This window comes from Python bivittatus, unplaced genomic scaffold, assembly GCF_059951505.1.
Source record: "Python bivittatus isolate LINGU-HERP-01145 unplaced genomic scaffold, Pbiv_v1 ctg000590_np1212, whole genome shotgun sequence".
Lineage (NCBI taxonomy): Eukaryota > Metazoa > Chordata > Lepidosauria > Squamata > Pythonidae > Python > Python bivittatus.
The window spans coordinates 12,540,985-12,560,405 of NW_028277086.1; the positions used below are offsets into that span (position 1 = coordinate 12,540,985).

At 37.7% G+C, this 19,421-nt stretch overlaps 1 protein-coding gene across 2 annotated transcripts in view; it reads left to right on the plus strand.

The window, feature by feature from the left end:
- The window catches only part of ATAD2 (ATPase family AAA domain containing 2), a 42,726-nt gene that overhangs the window by 20,254 nt on the left and 3,051 nt on the right, over positions 1-19,421 (plus strand). Inside the window, exons 14-25 of one of the 2 annotated variants that reach the window (XM_007435886.3) lie at positions 1,220-1,379; positions 3,084-3,174; positions 6,513-6,827; positions 8,439-8,565; positions 9,667-9,853; positions 12,543-12,728; positions 13,220-13,355; positions 13,445-13,641; positions 15,371-15,530; positions 15,781-15,903; positions 16,675-16,827; positions 18,639-19,013. In XM_007435886.3, coding sequence (XP_007435948.2) covers positions 1,220-1,379; positions 3,084-3,174; positions 6,513-6,827; positions 8,439-8,565; positions 9,667-9,853; positions 12,543-12,728; positions 13,220-13,355; positions 13,445-13,641; positions 15,371-15,530; positions 15,781-15,903; positions 16,675-16,827; positions 18,639-19,013 — 2,210 coding nt within the window. Of the gene's footprint in view, positions 1-1,219; positions 1,380-3,083; positions 3,175-6,512; positions 6,828-8,438; positions 8,566-9,666; positions 9,854-12,542; positions 12,729-13,219; positions 13,356-13,444; positions 13,642-15,370; positions 15,531-15,780; positions 15,904-16,674; positions 16,828-18,638; positions 19,029-19,421 lie in introns of both variants that reach the window. The other variant, XM_007435885.3, reaches the window with a different exon arrangement.

The following is a 19,421-nucleotide window of genomic DNA, read 5'->3' on the forward strand; positions in this document are numbered from 1 at the left end:
TGAAAGATTTGTATGTCCGCCCATCTTAACAACTCTAGGCAACTCACAACAGCAGTAAAACCCAATAACTATAAAATATAACAATAAATTAAAAAAAAACCCCGACACTTTAATCATCCCCTTAGGATGCCCCATAGCCAGCTCCAATTACCCTCAACCTGTCCTGTCCTGTCCTGTCCTGTCCTGTCCTATCCTAGTACCTGGGTAAAAAGTCAGCTCTTGATGCCCTTCTGAAAGGCTAAGAGTGGGGGCCTGCCGAATCACCAGGGGGAAGGTGTTCTATAAGGTAGGGAAGCCATGGAAAAGGCACATTTCTGAGGTCCCACTAGGTGGCAGGATTTCAGGGAAGGGATCTGGAGCGTGTCTACCCTGTTTGATCTAGTGGGACAGGCAGATATTCCTAGGGAGAGGCAGTCCTGCTAATAACCAGGTCCCATGCAATGTAGGGCTTTAAAGATAATAACCAGCATCTTGAACTGTACCTGGAAGAAAACTGAGAGCAAGTGCAGCTTGTGCAACAGAGGTGTAATGTGGGTGAACCTAGGAACACCCAATACTGTGCATGCCACTGCATTTTGGACCAGTTGTAGCTTCTGAGTGGTCTTCAAGGGGAGCCCCATGCAAAGTGCATTGCAGTAATCCAAACAGGAAGTGACTAAGGCATGAATGACCGTGAGCAAGTTCCTCCTAGTCCAGGAAAGGCCCCCCTAGCCATGGCTTCCACCTGCTCATCAAGCAGGAGCCACGAGTCCAGGAGGACCCCCAGACTGTGCACCATGGGAGGGAAGTGCAACCCCATCCGGAGTCAGAGATGACAAGTCACCAGACCAAAATCCAGAGCTATTCCGTCTTGCCAGGGTTCAGCTGAATTCGGTTCCTCATCCAGATCCTCACAGCTTCCAGGCACTTGGTCAGCACTGCATCATGGACCATTCTTACAGTGCTTGGATTGGCCTCTACCTGGAGGAGAACCATGTAGTTAGTAATTATATTAACAATATTTATGTATTTGAACACATTTTATTTATACTTTAAATCAAATTTGCTTTGTGTCCTGGTCTTTTTTGGAAAACAGTCTCTGACATGCTCTGCAAAGCCAAAGATAGTCCCTCTGAAAAAGGTGGTGCAGCCTTGTTCTAAAATCACTTTTAGGGAATTTAAAATGTTTTGGATTCTAACCATGTAAAAGATAACATCATGTTTTAATTTTGTTTTTAAGTTCAATTGTGTCCACGTTGCTTGCATTGATGGATGGCTTAGACAATAGAGGTGAGATTGTGGTGATCGGTGCTACGAACAGATTGGATTCTATAGATCCTGCTTTGAGAAGACCTGGACGTTTTGACAGAGAATTCCTGTTTACATTACCAGATAAAGATGTAAGAAATCCCATTTCTTATAAATAATTAAATTCAGCTTACCAAGATGGAGCATTGTATAGTGCAATAAACATTAGGCATACAGAGCAGCATCTGAGTGTAAATCGGTTCTTCCATTAGGGATTGGAACGAATTGAATTGAACTGAATGTTTATAGTTGTTACTATCACAAAAGAATCAAGGTGATGTTGCGCAGAGTGAGATGGTACCGTGTTTCTAATAAATACATTTCATGTGTTCTCTGTTTTATTTTTCATTTGGTCCCTCGCCATAAATCAATGAAGTAAACTTATGTGGAGTCCTTGGGGTTCTCTGAGCTTGATTGTTTTTTTGCAAACGTTTCATTACCCGACTAGGTAACCTAGCCAGGTAACGAAACGTTTGCAAGAAAACAACCAAGCACAGAGAACCCCAAGGACTCCACAGTTCAACCCTGAGCTATACCTATTCACTTCTATTAGTAAGCTTATACATTGTCTTCTGCTCTGCCACCCACTGCATGCCTGCTCCTCTTTAATATTTAAATGTAAACTTCCCCAGTCCAAAAGATCCAAGGCAGCAGGCAGCATCAACATCAGCTCCCCAACTCTTTGAAGCCAACTCTTTGAACTTCTGCTGCATGTTCTTCTTAAATTTGCTGCTGAAAGGGATCTTCTCCCAAGGAGAGAAGTTCTTTTGTTTTGCCTCCTAGAAGAAGAATTAACCCTATCTTGTTAGCTCCATCAGTCTACTATCAAAAAACATAATGCATCAGATTGAAATGTGTTTCACTATAATTAGTGGAATAGTTTTGTGAAATGCTTAAAAATTAATCTTAAGGTAGTAAAATACTTACCTAGTGCTGGCCTTGCTTTGAATGTCCTAAAAACTCTTTGCTTAGAAATAACACCATTAAAATCTAGCATATGAAGAAAATAAAAAAGTAATCTGTAGGGCAACATGGGAAACAATCTTATTGCCTCATACTGTAATTCCATCTAGCTCTGTATCTTTACGACTGTGGGTAACTAAATACCTTTGGGAAGACCACAATTCTGTCTTCCTTCTTTTGCTCCTGAACAACAGATACTCAGTCTTATACTGCCTGTACACTGAGAAATTATATATAGCTATCATAATTACACTTAAAACAGAGAATAGTCCTATCAGTGTTATCTGTTACTCATTTCATTTAAACTAATGTAACTCCTCCTAAAACTTCATGATCGATCTTCCCATTTGTTGTATTTTATTATATTAAATGAGATTATATATAATTGAAATAATCATTTTTTGTTTTCTTACAATTATTTTAATTGTAAGCCCATTGAACGTCCAAGTTCTGTAACATATTATGGATTTGCATAATAGGCTTATAATACTGACAGTCCCATTTTTCAATCTGTTTTAAAATTCTAATATTGGAGCCATGTTTCTCATAGCTGCTGCAATTCTGCTTATTTTTCCAGTTTGAGAGATTTTTCTGAAAAATTGTGCTTTTGAGTTTTTAGCTTCCATGAATATGAAAATATCATAAAGCTTACAGTCTGTTATCTCTTTCCAAAGTAATTTTATTCAACTGTTGAAGAGTACGGTAGCTTTCCTCTATTTAAGAATCTGATGTTAATGTAAGCATAGAGCATTTATGGATAGGAACTGGAATAGTTAATAGTTATAAAGATTAAGAAAGCTTAAAGGTTTTTAAGAAAATATTTATGCTTCTAGGCAAGAAAGGAAATCCTTAAGATCCACACACGAGAATGGACCCCTAAGCCATCAGAAATGTTTCTGCAAGAGTTAGCTGAAAAATGTGTTGGTAAGAACAGTAATTCAAAATATTTTGCACTATCCATTTCCAAAGAATATTGTTTTGTGTAGTTGCTTGGAAATACTGCTTTACATATTTTGCTTTGAGCTGATTTTTGTAATTAATTATTTAGAATATATACAGGTACATGCCTTGTACAAGTTAATGGCAAACATCTTCTCTGAGTATTTTGTGTAGTGATTAAGGTGCTGGATTAGAAACTGGGAGACTGTAAGTTCTGGTCCTCCCCTAGATATGAAACCAGGTGGGTAACTTTGGGCCAGTTTTTTTCTCAGCCCAACTCACCTTGCAGGGTGGGGGTTGTGGGGAAAGTAGAAGGTGGGAATGTTACATGTGCTGCCTTGAGTTGTACAGAATAAAGGTGGGCTATAAATATAACAACAATAACTATTGATTCTCCTTAAATCCAGTAATGAAAGACTATTGCTCCATAAGCAATTGGTTCCACTTTTGATCTGCTTTTGTTGTAAAGAGTTTTCCTAGCATTAGCCTGGTGATTTTGCAGACACAGTCATGTAGTTTTCTTGGGAACAATATGAAATGATTGGCCATTGCCACCTTCTAAGGTGTTTTTTCAAATTCCCAGTATAGCCTAAAGCCTTAGTATTTTTTGATGATTTCTTATCCAAGTTGTAACCAGGTCTGATCCTGGTTAGCTTTTTACGATTGACCAAAGCGGGTATTTCAACCTTACTGGCTGAAGGAAAGGAGTAGAGCACAAAAGAATTGTGGAATTTCAGAGAACTGTTTATAGATAGTGTTGAAGAACTCCTGTAGGACATAATGGATTTAAGGAACTGCTGTAGGACATAATGGATTTAAGGGTACATTCATCGTGAAATTACATACAGAATTCTGTTGAATGCACAAGGTAGTTAAAGAAGAATCTGCCAAATGTTACAGTATAAAATTGAACAGTTGATGTAGTCAGTAAGTCTAATTTGCTACAGAAATTCATGATGTGCTTTTTTAGCTTAGTGGAATTTCCAATGGGGCAGCTCCTCTAGTATAGTGAAACTCCTTCCATTTCTAATTTCTAATTCAAGTTGGTTTCAGGCAGACAGCAGTACTTGCATGTTTGTAAGCTCAGCATCAAAATGCTATTGCATCTCTGCAGTAGATTGTAGTGAAGAACAGTGGATGCACCCTGCCAAACAGTTGAAAAAGATGTCTGAGACCAAATTTAAATCTTACAGCCTAGTTGCAGTCTTCCACATTGCACTGACATTGCACAATTTACTTTGTGTTGCGAACCACCTCGAGTTACGAACCAGATCTGCAGCCATTTTCCCTCCTGTGACATGTGGTCCGCGGCCATTTTCCGCCCCTGACACGTGGTCCGTGGCCATTTTCCCGCCCCTGACACATCCGTGGCCATTTTCCCGCCCCTGACACGTGGTCTGCAGCCATTTTTCCGCCCCTGACACGTGGTCCGTGGCCATTTTTCTGCCCCTGACACGTGGTCTGCAGCCATTTTTCCGCCCCTGACACGTGGTCCGTGGCCATTTTTCCGCCCCTGATTCTCCCTCCAAGCAATAGCCGCCTCCCTGTCCTCCACGCCAAAACGGATTAACGGTAATTACATTGAACCTTATGGGAAAATTTGCCTCGTGTTGCGACCAATTCGAGTTGCAACCAGAGTCACGGAACGGATTAAATTCGTAACTCGAGGTACCACTGTATTCTAGTAACATCTTGTTTGTGTATATGTACAAATGTGAAAAAGGAAGTTTATTGTAATTGGTTGATTTAGAGAAGTGAATAGAATTATGGGTGTTTTATGTGAACAAATAGTTGAAGGTTGGTTGCTGAATACAGTAACAGCAGTATATGATTGGCAAGAACAAATGTTTTGTAAATTATTCAACATTGAGCAGGGAGAAAGACAAAGATTCCTGTCCCCTTGATTTAATACATTTATAGATAAATGTATAAAAATGCTTATGGTGACCTTAGAAGTGTGTTGGGCTTGTGAATATGGATGTACTTTTGTGTCCAGAGAATGCCTTGCTGTTAGCTAAGGATCTGTCAGGCTATTTCCTAGTGAGCTGAACAGATGAGACAGGAGTATAAGAATTCAGGAATGTCTAATTTATTGAAATGATCTTTACACTTTACTTGACTGCCAGGAGGCAGTGTATCACCAATTTCATTCTTTAGTGTTTAACAGAGAAGATTGAGTGAGGGATTGTAAATTATATATAAATGATAGAGCAGTTTGGCACATGTACTTAATCTTGGTAAAATGTTTACTAAAGAATGTTGAAGTCCATAAGAGCGTTCTTCTGTCCAATTTGTTATATGGAAATGGAAGTTAGATATGTCAAAAGAACCATAAAAATGAGTTGTATGCCAAAGGCTTGGCATATTTAAGAAGTGTGTATAGTTAAACAAGGGAATCATGAACAAATGAGTGCTGAATGTGGGCTGAATACAAATGCTGAGTGACTAGTATGAAAGAAGTATGTTGAGGTAGTTTGGTTGTAGAAGAGAATAAATTAGGAATGAATTGCAAGACATACATGAAGGAAGAGTGAAGGTCAAGAAGATAATAATTGGATGAAGTTGATGAGATCCTTGGAAAGAGGCAAGAAGTTTTTAAAAATGCATTGTAGAAACAGTGATAGCTTGCAGGAATAATGGAGAGTATAGTCAATGTATCAGTGTAAACCAGATAGGTTTCCTTTTCCTTTTTCTTATGTTGTGCCTTAATTTGGAGGGGGGGGCTTACTAATCTTCTATACTTTATATATATATATATATTTAGTCAGTCTTGACTCCTCACAGCTGCCTGAACTAGTCCCTGCATTTTTCTTGGCAAGATTTTCAGAAATGTTTTGCCATAGCCTTCTTCCTAGGGCTGAGAGAGAGGAACTGGCCCAAAGTTACCCAACTGGCTTTGTGCCTAAGGCACAGTGTCTTTGGTCTGTTGGTTAAAGTACAAGGCTAGAAACAAACTGGCTTTCGTATATAACTTTGCTTATTCCAGAAAGGAATAGCATGATAGTTATGCATGTACCTACTGTTTTTGTGTCCATCCACCAATTTATATATTCCTTTTTGTTTTTTAAGCTTCTCACTTCTTACATTTCTAAGTTGCCCAGATTGGGAAACACAGCTTTAGAAACTTCTTAAAATAAAGCATTATAGCCAGGTGGATAAAAAAAGATGAGAAAAGATTTCTATATTCAGTTGTAGGTCTTGTGATGGTAGATTCTTTATTTCAGGGGGAGAACTTTTCCAATTTCTTACATGCTGCATATATCTTTAAGTGGCTTTAAATTGATTGTTTGGAGACAATTTAATAGAAATGTTTTTCCTTGTAGGGTATTGTGGGGCCGATATTAAGTCGATATGTACCGAGGCAACTTTGTGTGCTTTGCGTCGACGTTATCCTCAGATTTACACCAGCAATGTGAAACTGCAGTTAGATATCTCTTCTATTAACATAACTGCTAAGGATTTTGTGGTTGCTATGCAAAAAACTATACCTGCTTCTCAGAGGGCAGTAACCTCACCTGGCCAAGCACTCTCCACAATTTCAAAACCACTGCTTGAAAACATACTGCAGAAAATCATGGAGGTTGTACAAAATGTATTTCCACATGCGGAACTGGCACAAAAAGGAGGGAATAAATCAGGTATTTAAATGCTGATTTCTATTGTTTTGTGAAACAGAATATTTCTTCTAAACTTAGGACTGATGCCTGAATCTGTTTCATTTTAATAAAATATTAGCATTGAAAGACTTTACCTTTTCCTCTCCTCTTTGAACGGGGGGGGGGGAGAAATCTGCTGCAGATTGAGCTTTTAGTTGACCAGATTAATTCACAAAAACAATTAGATTCAGTGTATTTACTTGCAGTTCTGGATAGGTAGCTGGTCATTACAAGTCAGCATGTTTACTATGGAAGTGGGTTTGGTACAAACCAAAGTGTTAGAATATCCTTCCCTAATCCATGTTGTCCAGGTGTGTTAAGAATACAGCTTCTTGAATTCTCAGCCAGCAAGAAGCCCACACAGTCAGAGAAGCTATTTTAGTGGTAATGATTAACAAATTATTAATAGAATCAAAATGCTGGACAATATTTTAGCATCATTTTTAGCTACTTGAATTACCCTGAATATTTTAATTGAATTATCTGGTGCAGTCATTGCACAAATTTATCTTTTAGTCATCTCAGTCACTCAGATTGGATAGTTTACTGTCAGAAGAAAGCAGTGATGGAGAAAGGAATAAGCATACCCTCTTTGCTAACTAAAGCTCATGCCCTCTGCTTTTTTCTTTTTTGCTATTAAATGATTTCTTGCCAGCATCGATCTAGTGATAGGAAAGTATATCGTACAGTTTTATCAGTGGAAGAAAAGTTGATATAAGAAACCAAAATAACATGGATTAGACCCAATAGTTTTGCCAGTAAAACAAATTATCTTGTCTGTTGTTTTTCCATCTAACTTTTAGTCCCTTTTTCTCATGATACAGCATGTAAATCCCTATAGTGGGGAAAAGTAGAAGAGTTAAGAACTAGCCTATTTTTTTCTCCACTATAAACTATGTTGTGCTGCTCCAGTCTTTAATGACAATGTCCATGATGCTTAAGAATTTGAAAGTTTTACACTAACTGAGAATCCATTTTACATTTTTAAAGCCTCTGAAAAGTAGGCTCTAGCTTTCTTCTCTACCTGAACTAAAACGACTTGACCAACACAACCTTTTCAGACAGCCATTACAAGAAGAAAAGCTGCTGCAGCTTAATACATGCTCATGGCCCTTAGTGAATAATTGCTTCCCAACATTAGTCTTCCTGTTAACTATTTTCCAGAGAAACCAAGAGAACTAATTAAAGGTTGTGATTGTAATTATATCAAAATTACATGCACATTATATTTTGTGGAATAGAATATAATTTTAAATGAACCAGGTTGTTTAAAATGTAAGAACAAACAAACATCAGTGTCCAAAATTATTATGTACATTTGAGCTGCAGTTAAATAGATTAGCACATAATCTTTACCTTGGAGGCCTTTTTTTTTTTCCATTTTATTTATATTTTCACTAGACAGTTGATATCAGGCTTCTTGACAACTTACTCTTTTTAGTTGTTGCCTGTGTTTAAATCAAAAAATCTTAAATTGGCTTTAGAAATAAGATTCATAGAATCCACAGTGAGAACAAAATATCTTAAATTGACCTTAGAAATAAGATAAAATATTAACATGAATATCATGGTCTGTTTTTGTTTCCTTTAAAGGTTTTGCTAATCATGTGTTTGAACCTGACTTGCTATACACTGATGAAGAGGGACCACCAGTATTTGAAACTGGACATTTTCAAAAAGGTTCTGAAAAGCAGAAACTACATTTTCTTAATTTTAATAGGTAGGTGATCAATTAAATTCTTTGCAAAAAATGAATGTTCATTATTTTCATGCATGTTTTAGGGTTTTTCCCCCTACTGAATAAGGTTTATTTGTTGCTTCATGTTCCTTGATCAGTATTAAAATGTAAAAGAAGGGTTTCTTTCATTTTGCAGAGTTTTTGGATGAATTATGAACATAAATATATGAATTAAAACATTGAAAAGCAGAGTGAGGAAAAGGTATTTAGCGATCCTATGACAGATTAATGTTTAGGCAGAAGAGACAGATATTTAACTTAATATTTTTGGTGTGCATATGGGTAATTTATTTTAAAAATATATAGGTTGTGTATGCTTTTGCTCTTTCAGTTCATGAAAACTTTTAGTTGTTCAAGCACTACATATATCTATATATGAATGAACTGAAATAATTTATTACATTCTGTACTGTTCTGGTTTAAAAGTGGCACTGAATAGTCAAAATTTGTTAAGCAAAAAGAAAGACCGTATTTTTCCATCAATAAGACGCCCCCATGTACAAGACGACCCCCACTTTTCCAACCCAAAATTAAGAAATCAATATTTTAAAGATAGTGCAGAACACATTTTTATTTAGTAATTAGGTAACATTTACCTGATACACTTGGTGGGAGGAGGTCCAAACCGTCTCTCTTCAGCTCTATTTCCATGCTCTTTTGCATAACTGATTACGTTCAATCACAAGTGAAACTGCCGATAGCTTGTCTCTGCAAACAGACTTCCTCCAATTGGTTTGTTCAGCATCAGCTGACGTCAGTTACATAAGGCTCGTGATTGGAGGAAGTCTGTTTGCAGAGACAGTATGGGCAGTTTCATTCGTGATTGGAGGCTCGTGATTGGAGGAAGCCTGTTTGCAGAGACAAAGTATGGGCAGTTTTGTAACCGCGCGGTTCTCTCCTCAGCTTACTTCCTTGCATAAGATGCCCTTCAATTTTTAGCATAAGGATTTTAGAAAAAAGATCGTCTTATAGTCGGAAAAATACAGTACTTAAAGTCTCAAGGTGATCTTGGATTCTGCATGTCTGAAAAGCTAATATTTGAGTTGAGTTTGGAGCTCCTTGTCTTTCTTTTTCTTTTAATAGAAATGCTTATCACCAACCAACATCTTACCGACCAAGACTCTTAATAACTGGGAAACCAGAATTTGGACAAGCTTCTCATTTGGCTCCAGCAGTTATACATGCTTTGGAAAAGTTTCCTGTTTATACACTAGACCTTTCTATTCTCTTTGGTGTCAGTTCCAAAACACCTGAAGAAACATGTGCCCAGGTATTTCATTATCTTGTACTGTTTAGTTTTTTAAGAAGTTTACAAGACAAATGTATATACTGGATGGGAGACTGATTTTTATAGAGAATGAATTTTGAGTTACAGTTATTACATAGCTATAATTTCCTCCAATCTTGGTTTCCCAAGATGTTTCAAACCTAGTACCTGTCATCCTAGACAATTGGCTATGCTAGCTGAGGCTAAAGGGATTCAAGGTGGACTAGGATGCTAAAGGGGTACACAAAAATGATAATTCTGTTTTTTTCTGCAGTCACACATTTTTTAGGACATACATACTTCGGTTTGTAACATGGTAGAATGTGAGATGTCATGGTCCTTCATCAGGGCAGTCTCTCAGTTTATTATGGACTGAATGTTTCCTTGTTTTGATAATTTTGTTTAAATTGCTACTGTTCATTTGTTCTAATTTCACAATCTGATATATTTATATTATTTTACTATATTACATTTTGTTGGATGTTTTAGTATGACATTTAATATTAAAATAACATTGCAAAAGCTCAACATATCTGTAGTGGAAGGGCTAAGCCTATAGAGTAGGCGTCTGCTCTCCCAGAAGCACTCTGGGTATTCACAATCTCACAAGGTGTAGATAGAATCACATTTTATTTTTTAAAAAAGATAAAATTGTAGCAGAACTCCTTTTGGTTTTAAATATTAAAATGTGATAATCAGGGTTGGCAAATATAAATTACAGAGTCTTTCTTACTCAGATCTCCAGTAATTGCAAATGAATAGAACAATCAACATTCAAATGATTCTATTTTACTACCACTGATTTGTAAAATAAGAGATGCCCTAATTTAGTAATGCAGATGTCTAAATAATCAAATATACTTAAATAATTGTATTTATGCATGGATGAAAGAAGCTGTCATTAAACATCTTTTTCCAGCTTGATCCAGAGACAAAAAGCTACTTAGCAGTACACAGACAAAGAATTCTAATACATTCTAAATTACAGGTAGTCCTCGACCTACAACTATTCAGTCAGTGACCATTCCAAGTTATGATGGCACTAAACAAATAGTGGTTATAACCGGTCCTCGAAGTTCCGGCTGCCTGAGCACCCCCGTGGTCATGTGATCATGATTTGGGTGCTTGGCAACCCATTTGCCCTTATGACTGGTTGTCAAGTGTCACATGATCACCATTTGCAACCTTCCCTGCCAGCTTCTCCAGAAAGTCAATGGGAAAGTTGGCAGGGAAGGTCGCAAGTCGCTGGGGTGAGTCTTCCCCACCTGCACACCCTCCGCCAGCCCTCTGCGCTCATGCCATTCCAGCCACTCACGCACCCACGCCACACACTCTGCCTGACCTGCACAGTGCCTCTTGTGCGCACCCTCCCCAACCCTCCCTCACACCCTTGCGCACCTTCCCCACCCCTCTTGCACACCCTCCCCAGCTTTCCCCCATATCCCCGCATACCCCCTTGCTCCCTCCTCCACCCAGCAGCAGCCACTTGCCTGCCTGCCTGCCTGCCTGCCTGCCTGCCTGCCTGCCTGCCTGCCTGCCTGGGACTTGCAACTTCCTGCTGATTTCCCCATTGACTTTGGTTGTGGGAAGCCAGCAGGAAGTTGCCTCGCCTAAAGAACATGGGATTCAGTTAACGATGGTAACGTGGACTGCAGGGATTGCTGTCGCTAAGCAATGCGGTTGTGCTTTATGACCACATTGCTTACAGATGGAAATTCCAGTCCCAATTGCTGCTATAAATTGAGGACTATCTGTAAACATTTCCCCTATTCCTATAGAGAAAAACAACCTTGGAAACTGATGCTGCCTCTCTTCCAGTGGTTACCAAGGAGAATTTCCAGGAAGCAGAAATTCTTTCTTCCTGGAGATTTCACGATGAACAGGTTGGAGGAGAATAGATTCAGCTTTTTCCTTCCTCAACATACATCACTTTCCTTCTGTCAACTTCCCAATAGTTCTGCCCGCAATCTAGGAGGGAAGAGGTTGGCGGTTGGAGAATTTTTCTCTTACATGACAGTCTTTGTCACATCAGAATCGGTGTTGACTGAAACTCAAATAATGTCTCTTGGTCAAAACTTGTCCAGTCTGTTTTTCACAACAATACTTTTTGACTTTAAATAGTAATTTAAAATCCAGAAATCTTGGCAAACTTCGACTGAAGAGTTCAAAACGAACATGCATTTCCATCTTTCAAGCTTGTTATTTTCAAGAACAAGACAAAACAACTTTTGAGCTCCTGTCTCTAGCAGTCAGTTTTCCAAGGCAGGTATGGATCAGATTTGTCAAGCCTTATGTAGCTGGCAAACCAAAGAAGTGAGAACCACACTGATTTCAGAAAGGCATCTTTAATGCTAGCCATGGATAAAAATATAATCTTGAAAACTGTAAGTATAAATTCCTAGGCAGGCTTAATTGACCAAGTCTCTTTATAATGCTTCATTTCCATGGCTCCACTTCTGGGTTGTGTTGCCGCTTCTCACATTACACTGAACTCCTCTCACCTCCTTCCACAGTCTCTCATGCATTTAAAAACTTGATTTTTGTCAACTGAAGGTCTTCATAATTGGCTAGTTCACAGAATTCTTGGGGAATTAAAAAATATTTTAAATTAAGATCTGTTAAATTACTGGATAATTAGGAAAGTGGACAATTGTACATTTTCTTTTTGTGATTAAAATTTTTCTTTTTCTAGTTGATCTGTGAAGCTAAGAGAACAGCACCAAGTATAATATACATTCCAAATATTCATATATGGTGGGGAACAATTGGACATATGTTGCAAGCAACATTTGCCACACTATTACAGAATATTCCGTCCTTTGCTCCTATTTTTCTTCTTGCAACATCAGATACACACCATGAAGCTCTGCCGGATGAGGTATTTGGAATTTGTTCATAGGATAATCCATAATGCCTTAGCATAACATATTTTTTTCCTTATTTAGCATCACAATCAAGTTTAGGATAAAGAAAGTAATTTAAAAAATCCTTGCTAATTTGCACCTTAATTTTTTTAAGGGAACAAATGAAAAAAAAGTGTATATGTGTTCACATACATTCCTGTCTCATACCTAAGTGTTACTTGCTTATCAAAAACTCTGTTGTTGCATTACTGCAGCAGAGATTGAGACACTACAACAAACTGCTAAGTTGGCTGAGCATTTCCAACAATACTATTTTTAATGCTGTCTTTATTTTTGTCAGGCTTCCTGTATAAAGCATTAGTAGTTCAATAGCTCTAGAATTTTGTGAAGCTACTAGACACAGTAACTTCAGTTACCCTTTTTGTTTTATATGTAAACTAAATGATCGTGCATTTTCTTCTCTTGTTAATTTGTATTTTTTTGGTGACCTAATTCATATTTTTAGGTAAAGGAGTTATTTGTTGATGGTTTTGGAGAAGTTTTTGATGTTCACTTGCCAAATTTTGAAGAAAGAAGAAAATTCTTTGAGAGCTTAATTCTCCATCAAGCAGTTAAACCACCCATATCAAGAAAGAAAGCAGGTAGATGTGCTGCAGTTAAGTTGAATAAAGTTTATTGTAGATGGATTTGTAAATAGCTGCATGTTTACAAATCTGCTTTCATTTTTAAGTTTTGCAGGCATTAGAGGTGTTACCAGTAGCAGCACCACCAGAACCGCGGCAGCTGACAGAAAATGAGGTCAAACAACTTGAGGAGCAAGAAGAAGATACTCTGCGTGAACTCAGAATTTTTTTAAGAAATGTGACTCACAGACTTGCCATTGATAAACGTTTCAGAGCCTTTACAAAACCTGTTGATTTGCATGAGGTAACAAGCTGTTAATTTTGTTTCAAAATAATTTGTTGTTTTATTCTATACATTCTATGGTAAGTTTGAATTTTGCCTAATGTTGCTGTATTGGGTGGAAAAAGTAACGAATGCAGATAAAACTTGTATCAAAATAATAACCTAAGTACTACCCAAAATGAATACTGTGAACAGTAAACTTGATTTTAAAATACCAGAATTTGAAACCAGTTTGAGGATGTGTACATCTTCAGTAAAAGGAACAAGAGATCTCTAATCCATTAAAAATGTTCTTTCTCCCCAAGTATCTCACCATTTGATCATAACCTCCTTGGCATTTTCCCAGCTCTCACTTGCATTCCTCTCTCTTCATTTCTACTTTTACCCTCTCCCTTTGTCTTCCCTCTTATTTCTCCTCTTAGTGCCCCTTGTTCATGGGTTGAATCCTTTCCATCTTTCTCATCTCAAAGGAGTTTTGACTTGGGAAGCCTGGGAAGAAGAAAGGCTTTGCACATTTTTTGTGTATCTCCTTTCAAAACATAAATATCAGGAACTCTAAATCTCAACAGAACAACCTGTATAGTTCTTCACAGTAGTATCTTTTTCGAAAGGTTATATGCTTGACAGATGCTAAAAATTACAAAGATCCTTGATCTGGTCCAGCAGGGCAGTTACTTAGTTCCTGTTGTCCTATTTCCATTAATATGTTCTCTTTTACTCTATTTTTATATGTCCTATGTCAAGGGTGAGCACCTTCTTTGTGGTTAGGAGCTGCCAGTGATAGAATGATTCCAGTTGAATAGGAGAGGTCAAAATTCTCTGAGAGGCAGGCTACTAGATGAAATAAATGCCTACAGCTTTCCAGAGATACAGTATAAGATATCCTTTTTGCTCCTATTTCCCCTGAAATGGAAAAATTGGCCTGATTGGGGGGCTGTCTTATTTTTACTTCAAAATCAGAAAAATTTACACTGTTAAAAATTATTTGATAGGTGTTTTGGAGGCTCTAAAATGAAAGCTGGAGTTATACATGGTCCGTGGGCTATAAGTCTCCTATCCCAGGTTGTGATAAGTTTTGTTTTTTTTTTAATCTGCGCTCAGTTGTTACCGACTCTGCAGTGACTGCTTGGACGAGTCCTTGCAGTTTTCAAGGCAATTGTTTCGGAAGTGGTTTGCCAGAGCCTCCTTCCTAGGGCAGAGCCCAGCTGGCGAGCGCAGGAGGCAGGGTTTCCGTTGCTTCGCGCCCTTTTCGGGCGCGCGTGGTTTTTCGCACTTACCAGCAACTGCTCCCAACTCCTTTTTGCAAGGCACCGCCAGCATTTTTCCTCCCACCGGAGTGAGAGTACCCATTTATCTACTCACGTGAGTTTTCGAACTGTTGGGTTTACAGGAACTGGGGAGGAAACAGGAGCTCACCCTGCTAACGCGAAGGTTGGACTCGAACTGCTGAAGCGTTGACCATTTCTGGCCGGCAACTTTCAGCGTCATTAAGCCGCTGCGCCACCGCGTCCCCCAGTGATAAGTAGTTGGTTGCATTTCCAAAACTGCACAGTTGACTAAAGGATTTTTGTTTTTGTTTTTCCTACCAGTAATTGAATGTAAAATATAATCTAAAAATGTAGGTCAGAAGCATTAAGGCCAACTTTTCAGGTGGTGGCTATTCTTCAAACATACAAAAAATATAAGAACTTCTGTTTATGTCTGAAGGCAAATAATATATTCAGACTTTTTTCTTATAATGCTGTCATAGGTACCAGACTATGTCACAGTCATTAAGCAGCCAATGGATCTTTCAACGATTATTTCAAAAATTGATCTTCACCAATATCTGTCTGCCAAAGATTATCTAAAAGATATCAATCTTATCTGTAGCAATGCATTAGAATACAATCCTGATAGAGATCCTGGAGGTAAGCCTTAATATGTATATAAGCATGTTATTATATATTACGTTAAATAAGCAGATGATGTTTTAAAAGCCTGCTGTATACAACTTGCTCTCTATCAAGTTAAAAAAGAAGAAATTAGAGTAGTGCAAGACAGAGCCTAAATAGTACCACTAAAAGGTATTAAACTTCCTACTAACCTACTAACTTCTACAGACTTTTCTGTGGAACTATTAATTTCATCACAAAGTATTTTCTTGTGTATTCATTTTAGATCGCTTGATTAGACATAGAGCCTGTTCTCTCAAAGATACAGCATATGCTATAATAAAGGAAGAAATGGATGAAGATTTTGAACAACTTTGTGAAGAAATCCAAGAATCTCGCAAAAAAAGAGGTGAGCTTTCTCACAATTTGGTTTGTTGTTGTTCAGTCATTAAGTCATGTCCAGCTCTTCGTGACCCCATGAACCATATCACGCCAGGCCTTCCTGTCCTTCACTGCCTCCCAGAGTTTGCTCAATTTCATGCTCATTGCTTCAGTGATGCTATCTAACCATCTCATCCTCTGCCGTCCCCTTCTTCTTTTGCCTTCAATCTTTCCCAGCATCAGGGACTTTTCCAAAGAGTCCTCTCTTCGCATTACATGGCCAAAGTATCTGAGCTTGAGCTTCAGTATCAATCCTTCCAGTGAGCAGTCAGGGTTGATTTTCTTTAGGATTGACTGGTTTGACCTTCTAGCAGTCCAAGGGACTCCTAAGAGTCTTCTCCAGCACCACAATTCAAAGGCATCAGTTCTTCAGCGTTCAGCCTTCCTTATGGTCCAGCTCTCACAGGCATACATTGCTACTGGAAAATTTGATTATGCGGATCTTTGAATTTATAAAAATAACACAATTTGGTACCTCAGAAAAAGTTACAGTACGATTTTAACACTATTACGTTATATAGTATTATATAGTATTACTATGATTGAGATAGAGAGAATATACCTCAGAAAGAAGCACTTTATTTCATGTTAGAAAACGTTAAGCTATATCAAATGCCTCTCCACGTGAATCTCTGTCTTTAGAATGTTGCATCTTCCCCATATGTATTTGTACGCAACATATTAGAGTAGTTCAACAAAGCAAGTAAAGGATACTTACAGTGTATTGTTAATTTTAAAGGTTGTAGTTCCTCAAAATATGCTCCATCCTATTACCATGTCATGCCAAAGCAGAATATCACATTGCAATACAAGAAATTGGATTCTGAATATAGTGAGAAACTTAAAATCCCACCAACACCTCTGGATTCTAGTTCTCCTTCCGTTCCTAATGGTAAGTGCTAATTTATCTGACTTGGCATTTTAAACTAAGAATGCGTGTGATTAAATTTTCTCTTATGGTCTATTTCTGCTAATCTCTGTTTAGTGAGTTTTCCCCGCTCTGTTTTCTCATCATACAAATAGAGGATTCGTGAAAGTTTTGTATCATCTGCGTTTACTCAAATCCTACTGATACCTCTCTGGAATCTTTTTGCCATTTAGTCACATTTAAAAAAAAAAAAAAGCTTACTGTTTTGGTTTCTTCTGGCCCTGTTTGGCTTCTTTTTTGAAAAGCTGTCTTTTTGCTGAGTGAATAATTTGAGTGAACTTTGCCATTAGACCCATGCAGAAAACTTAAGTTGTTCCTACCAAAAAACATTTTATTCTATATGAACATTTGGTTTTTGCTAGGTTTTGCTTCTTTCCTAACCCACCTCTCAAATCTTTATATACCTTGGAAATTTATACACCTGATCTTCGCTGAAAGGCTGAGAAGCGGTGTATCTTTGAAATGTATCTGGTTCCTTCGATAATGCAAAAGAGGTCCTTGACACCCCTTCCACTTTCTTATCAGTTTGTCAAAATCTCTGCTTTCTGCTGGTTGGATGTCATGCTCCAGTGGAGAAAATTTCCAACCCCCCACTGCCACCCGCCAAGACCTCATGGCCAAGCAGCTGAAGAACAGGGCTTCTTAGGCAACAGGAGAGCTCCAAAGTGACAGCTGGGTGACACTAACAGCAGCACTACTTCAACAGTTCCTTGCTGTTATGCAATGCTTAGCCATTCAGCCAAGGAGCAGCAAAAGAGTTTCGTAGGCAGCTGCTGCAGCAGCTAGGCAACTTAGTCCATAGTATTCTTCTGGCAGTTGTAAAACAATGGCATCATGCAGACTTTTCAGAAGAATTGGTTGCCGTCACCTTGATGTTGGAGTTCAGATTCAGGAATGGAAAAATAAATATAACAGCCTGTGTTTTTCCATTTGTTACCCCAGTTTGTTCTGAAATCAGTTGTGTGTCAAAGATGAATATGCTTTGGTTAGCTGTATTGGAATCTATGAACACTAATAAATGTGTGGGGGAAATGGCTCCAACATTGTTATGTAACACAAAGAAGGAATCGACATCTGATTTTCAGCTCTTTTGGAGTGGGGGGCGAAGGGAACAAGAAAAAGTTATTTCAAGCAAATTATTTCCAAAATTTTTTTGGAGTTCTATTTTATGATACTTTTTAATTATTTTCTCCTTTTCTGCACTATTACATTGCATTGTTACTTTTGTAAGCGCATAATTCTTCATTATTTAGTTTGGAAAAATGATATATAAAAAGAAAATGAATAGGAAAGCAGGAACCATAGCTTGAACTATCAAGAAGAGAGGAGAGGATGTCTATATGTTATTTGTTTTATCCTATTTTATCCTTCTTCCAAATTTTCCTCTCCAAAAATTATCCTTCATTAAAATGTCTTTGTGTTCATAGCTGACCCTAGAAATGGCATCTATAAAACATGCCACCACTACATCTCTTTGAAAGATATGAATGGTTATCTAAACAATATTCATATCTTTTTCCAAGAAAAGAAAGATACTGAGATTCAAGTCTATGTATTAGCTTCAATATAGATTATATAGTTGCATCAAACAGTTTAAACTGTTACACCAGAGAAGGCAAATGATCCTTTCATGTGAAAATTCATGTGCAAATTTTTGCATTTGTAGTAACTTAAGTAACTTAGTGGTTTCCCATAATACTCTCCAAACTTGTTCCAAACTTGTTGATTTTTAGGGCAGGAAAAACTAATGAATTTGATTATATTTTTTAATGTAGCCTTATCAAAGAGAAAACTAAGAAGAAAGAGTCGGTGGTGCCTGGGCAACCTAGCAAAGCGGAAAAAGACGTTGCATTTCAATAAAGAGAACAAAGCTCCAGGAGAAGAGCAAGATGAAGCAGAGAGTGATGGAGAAGAATGTATGGAAAATAATAACTCTAGTATGGAGCAAACTGAAGTTGAAATAGCACAGATGTCACTAGAAGAGGCCGAAAGTGTGCCCCCAGAGCAATATATCTGTCAAAATAAATCTGATGCAGAAAATGAGCCAGCCATTTGTAATGATAAAGGAAAATTTGAGAAGAGCAACAAGGATACTGAACTTTCAGAACAAAGAAAAGGATGTAATGGAGATACGATAGAACATTCATTAGGTAGGGATGCTAATGGTGAGTAAAAAGTGTCAAAATATACTGTGGGGGAGAGTGCTTAATTTTACCCCATATTCTCTTAACATTGCAGAGCCTTTTCCACTTCAGTAATTCTGCCAGCTAGGTTTAAATTCACATTACACTGCTAGTTTTATAATACTAGAAAATTAGTTTTATTCAGTGAAATTGTGATTATTTCAGGGCCCTTAGAATTATATTGCTCTAATTAACATCCTGGTGTTTTTTTGTAGTCACAGACTAGCATAGACAATCAGGAAAAAAGCATAGTTATAGTATTCTAAAATCTTCCTCTTTGGGATGCTTTTATATGACCAGCAAAATCTCTACATGGGGGCCCACTCAGGTCGAAGACCTTCCCTGAAAGCCTGCTAATACAGAAACCAACGCCTG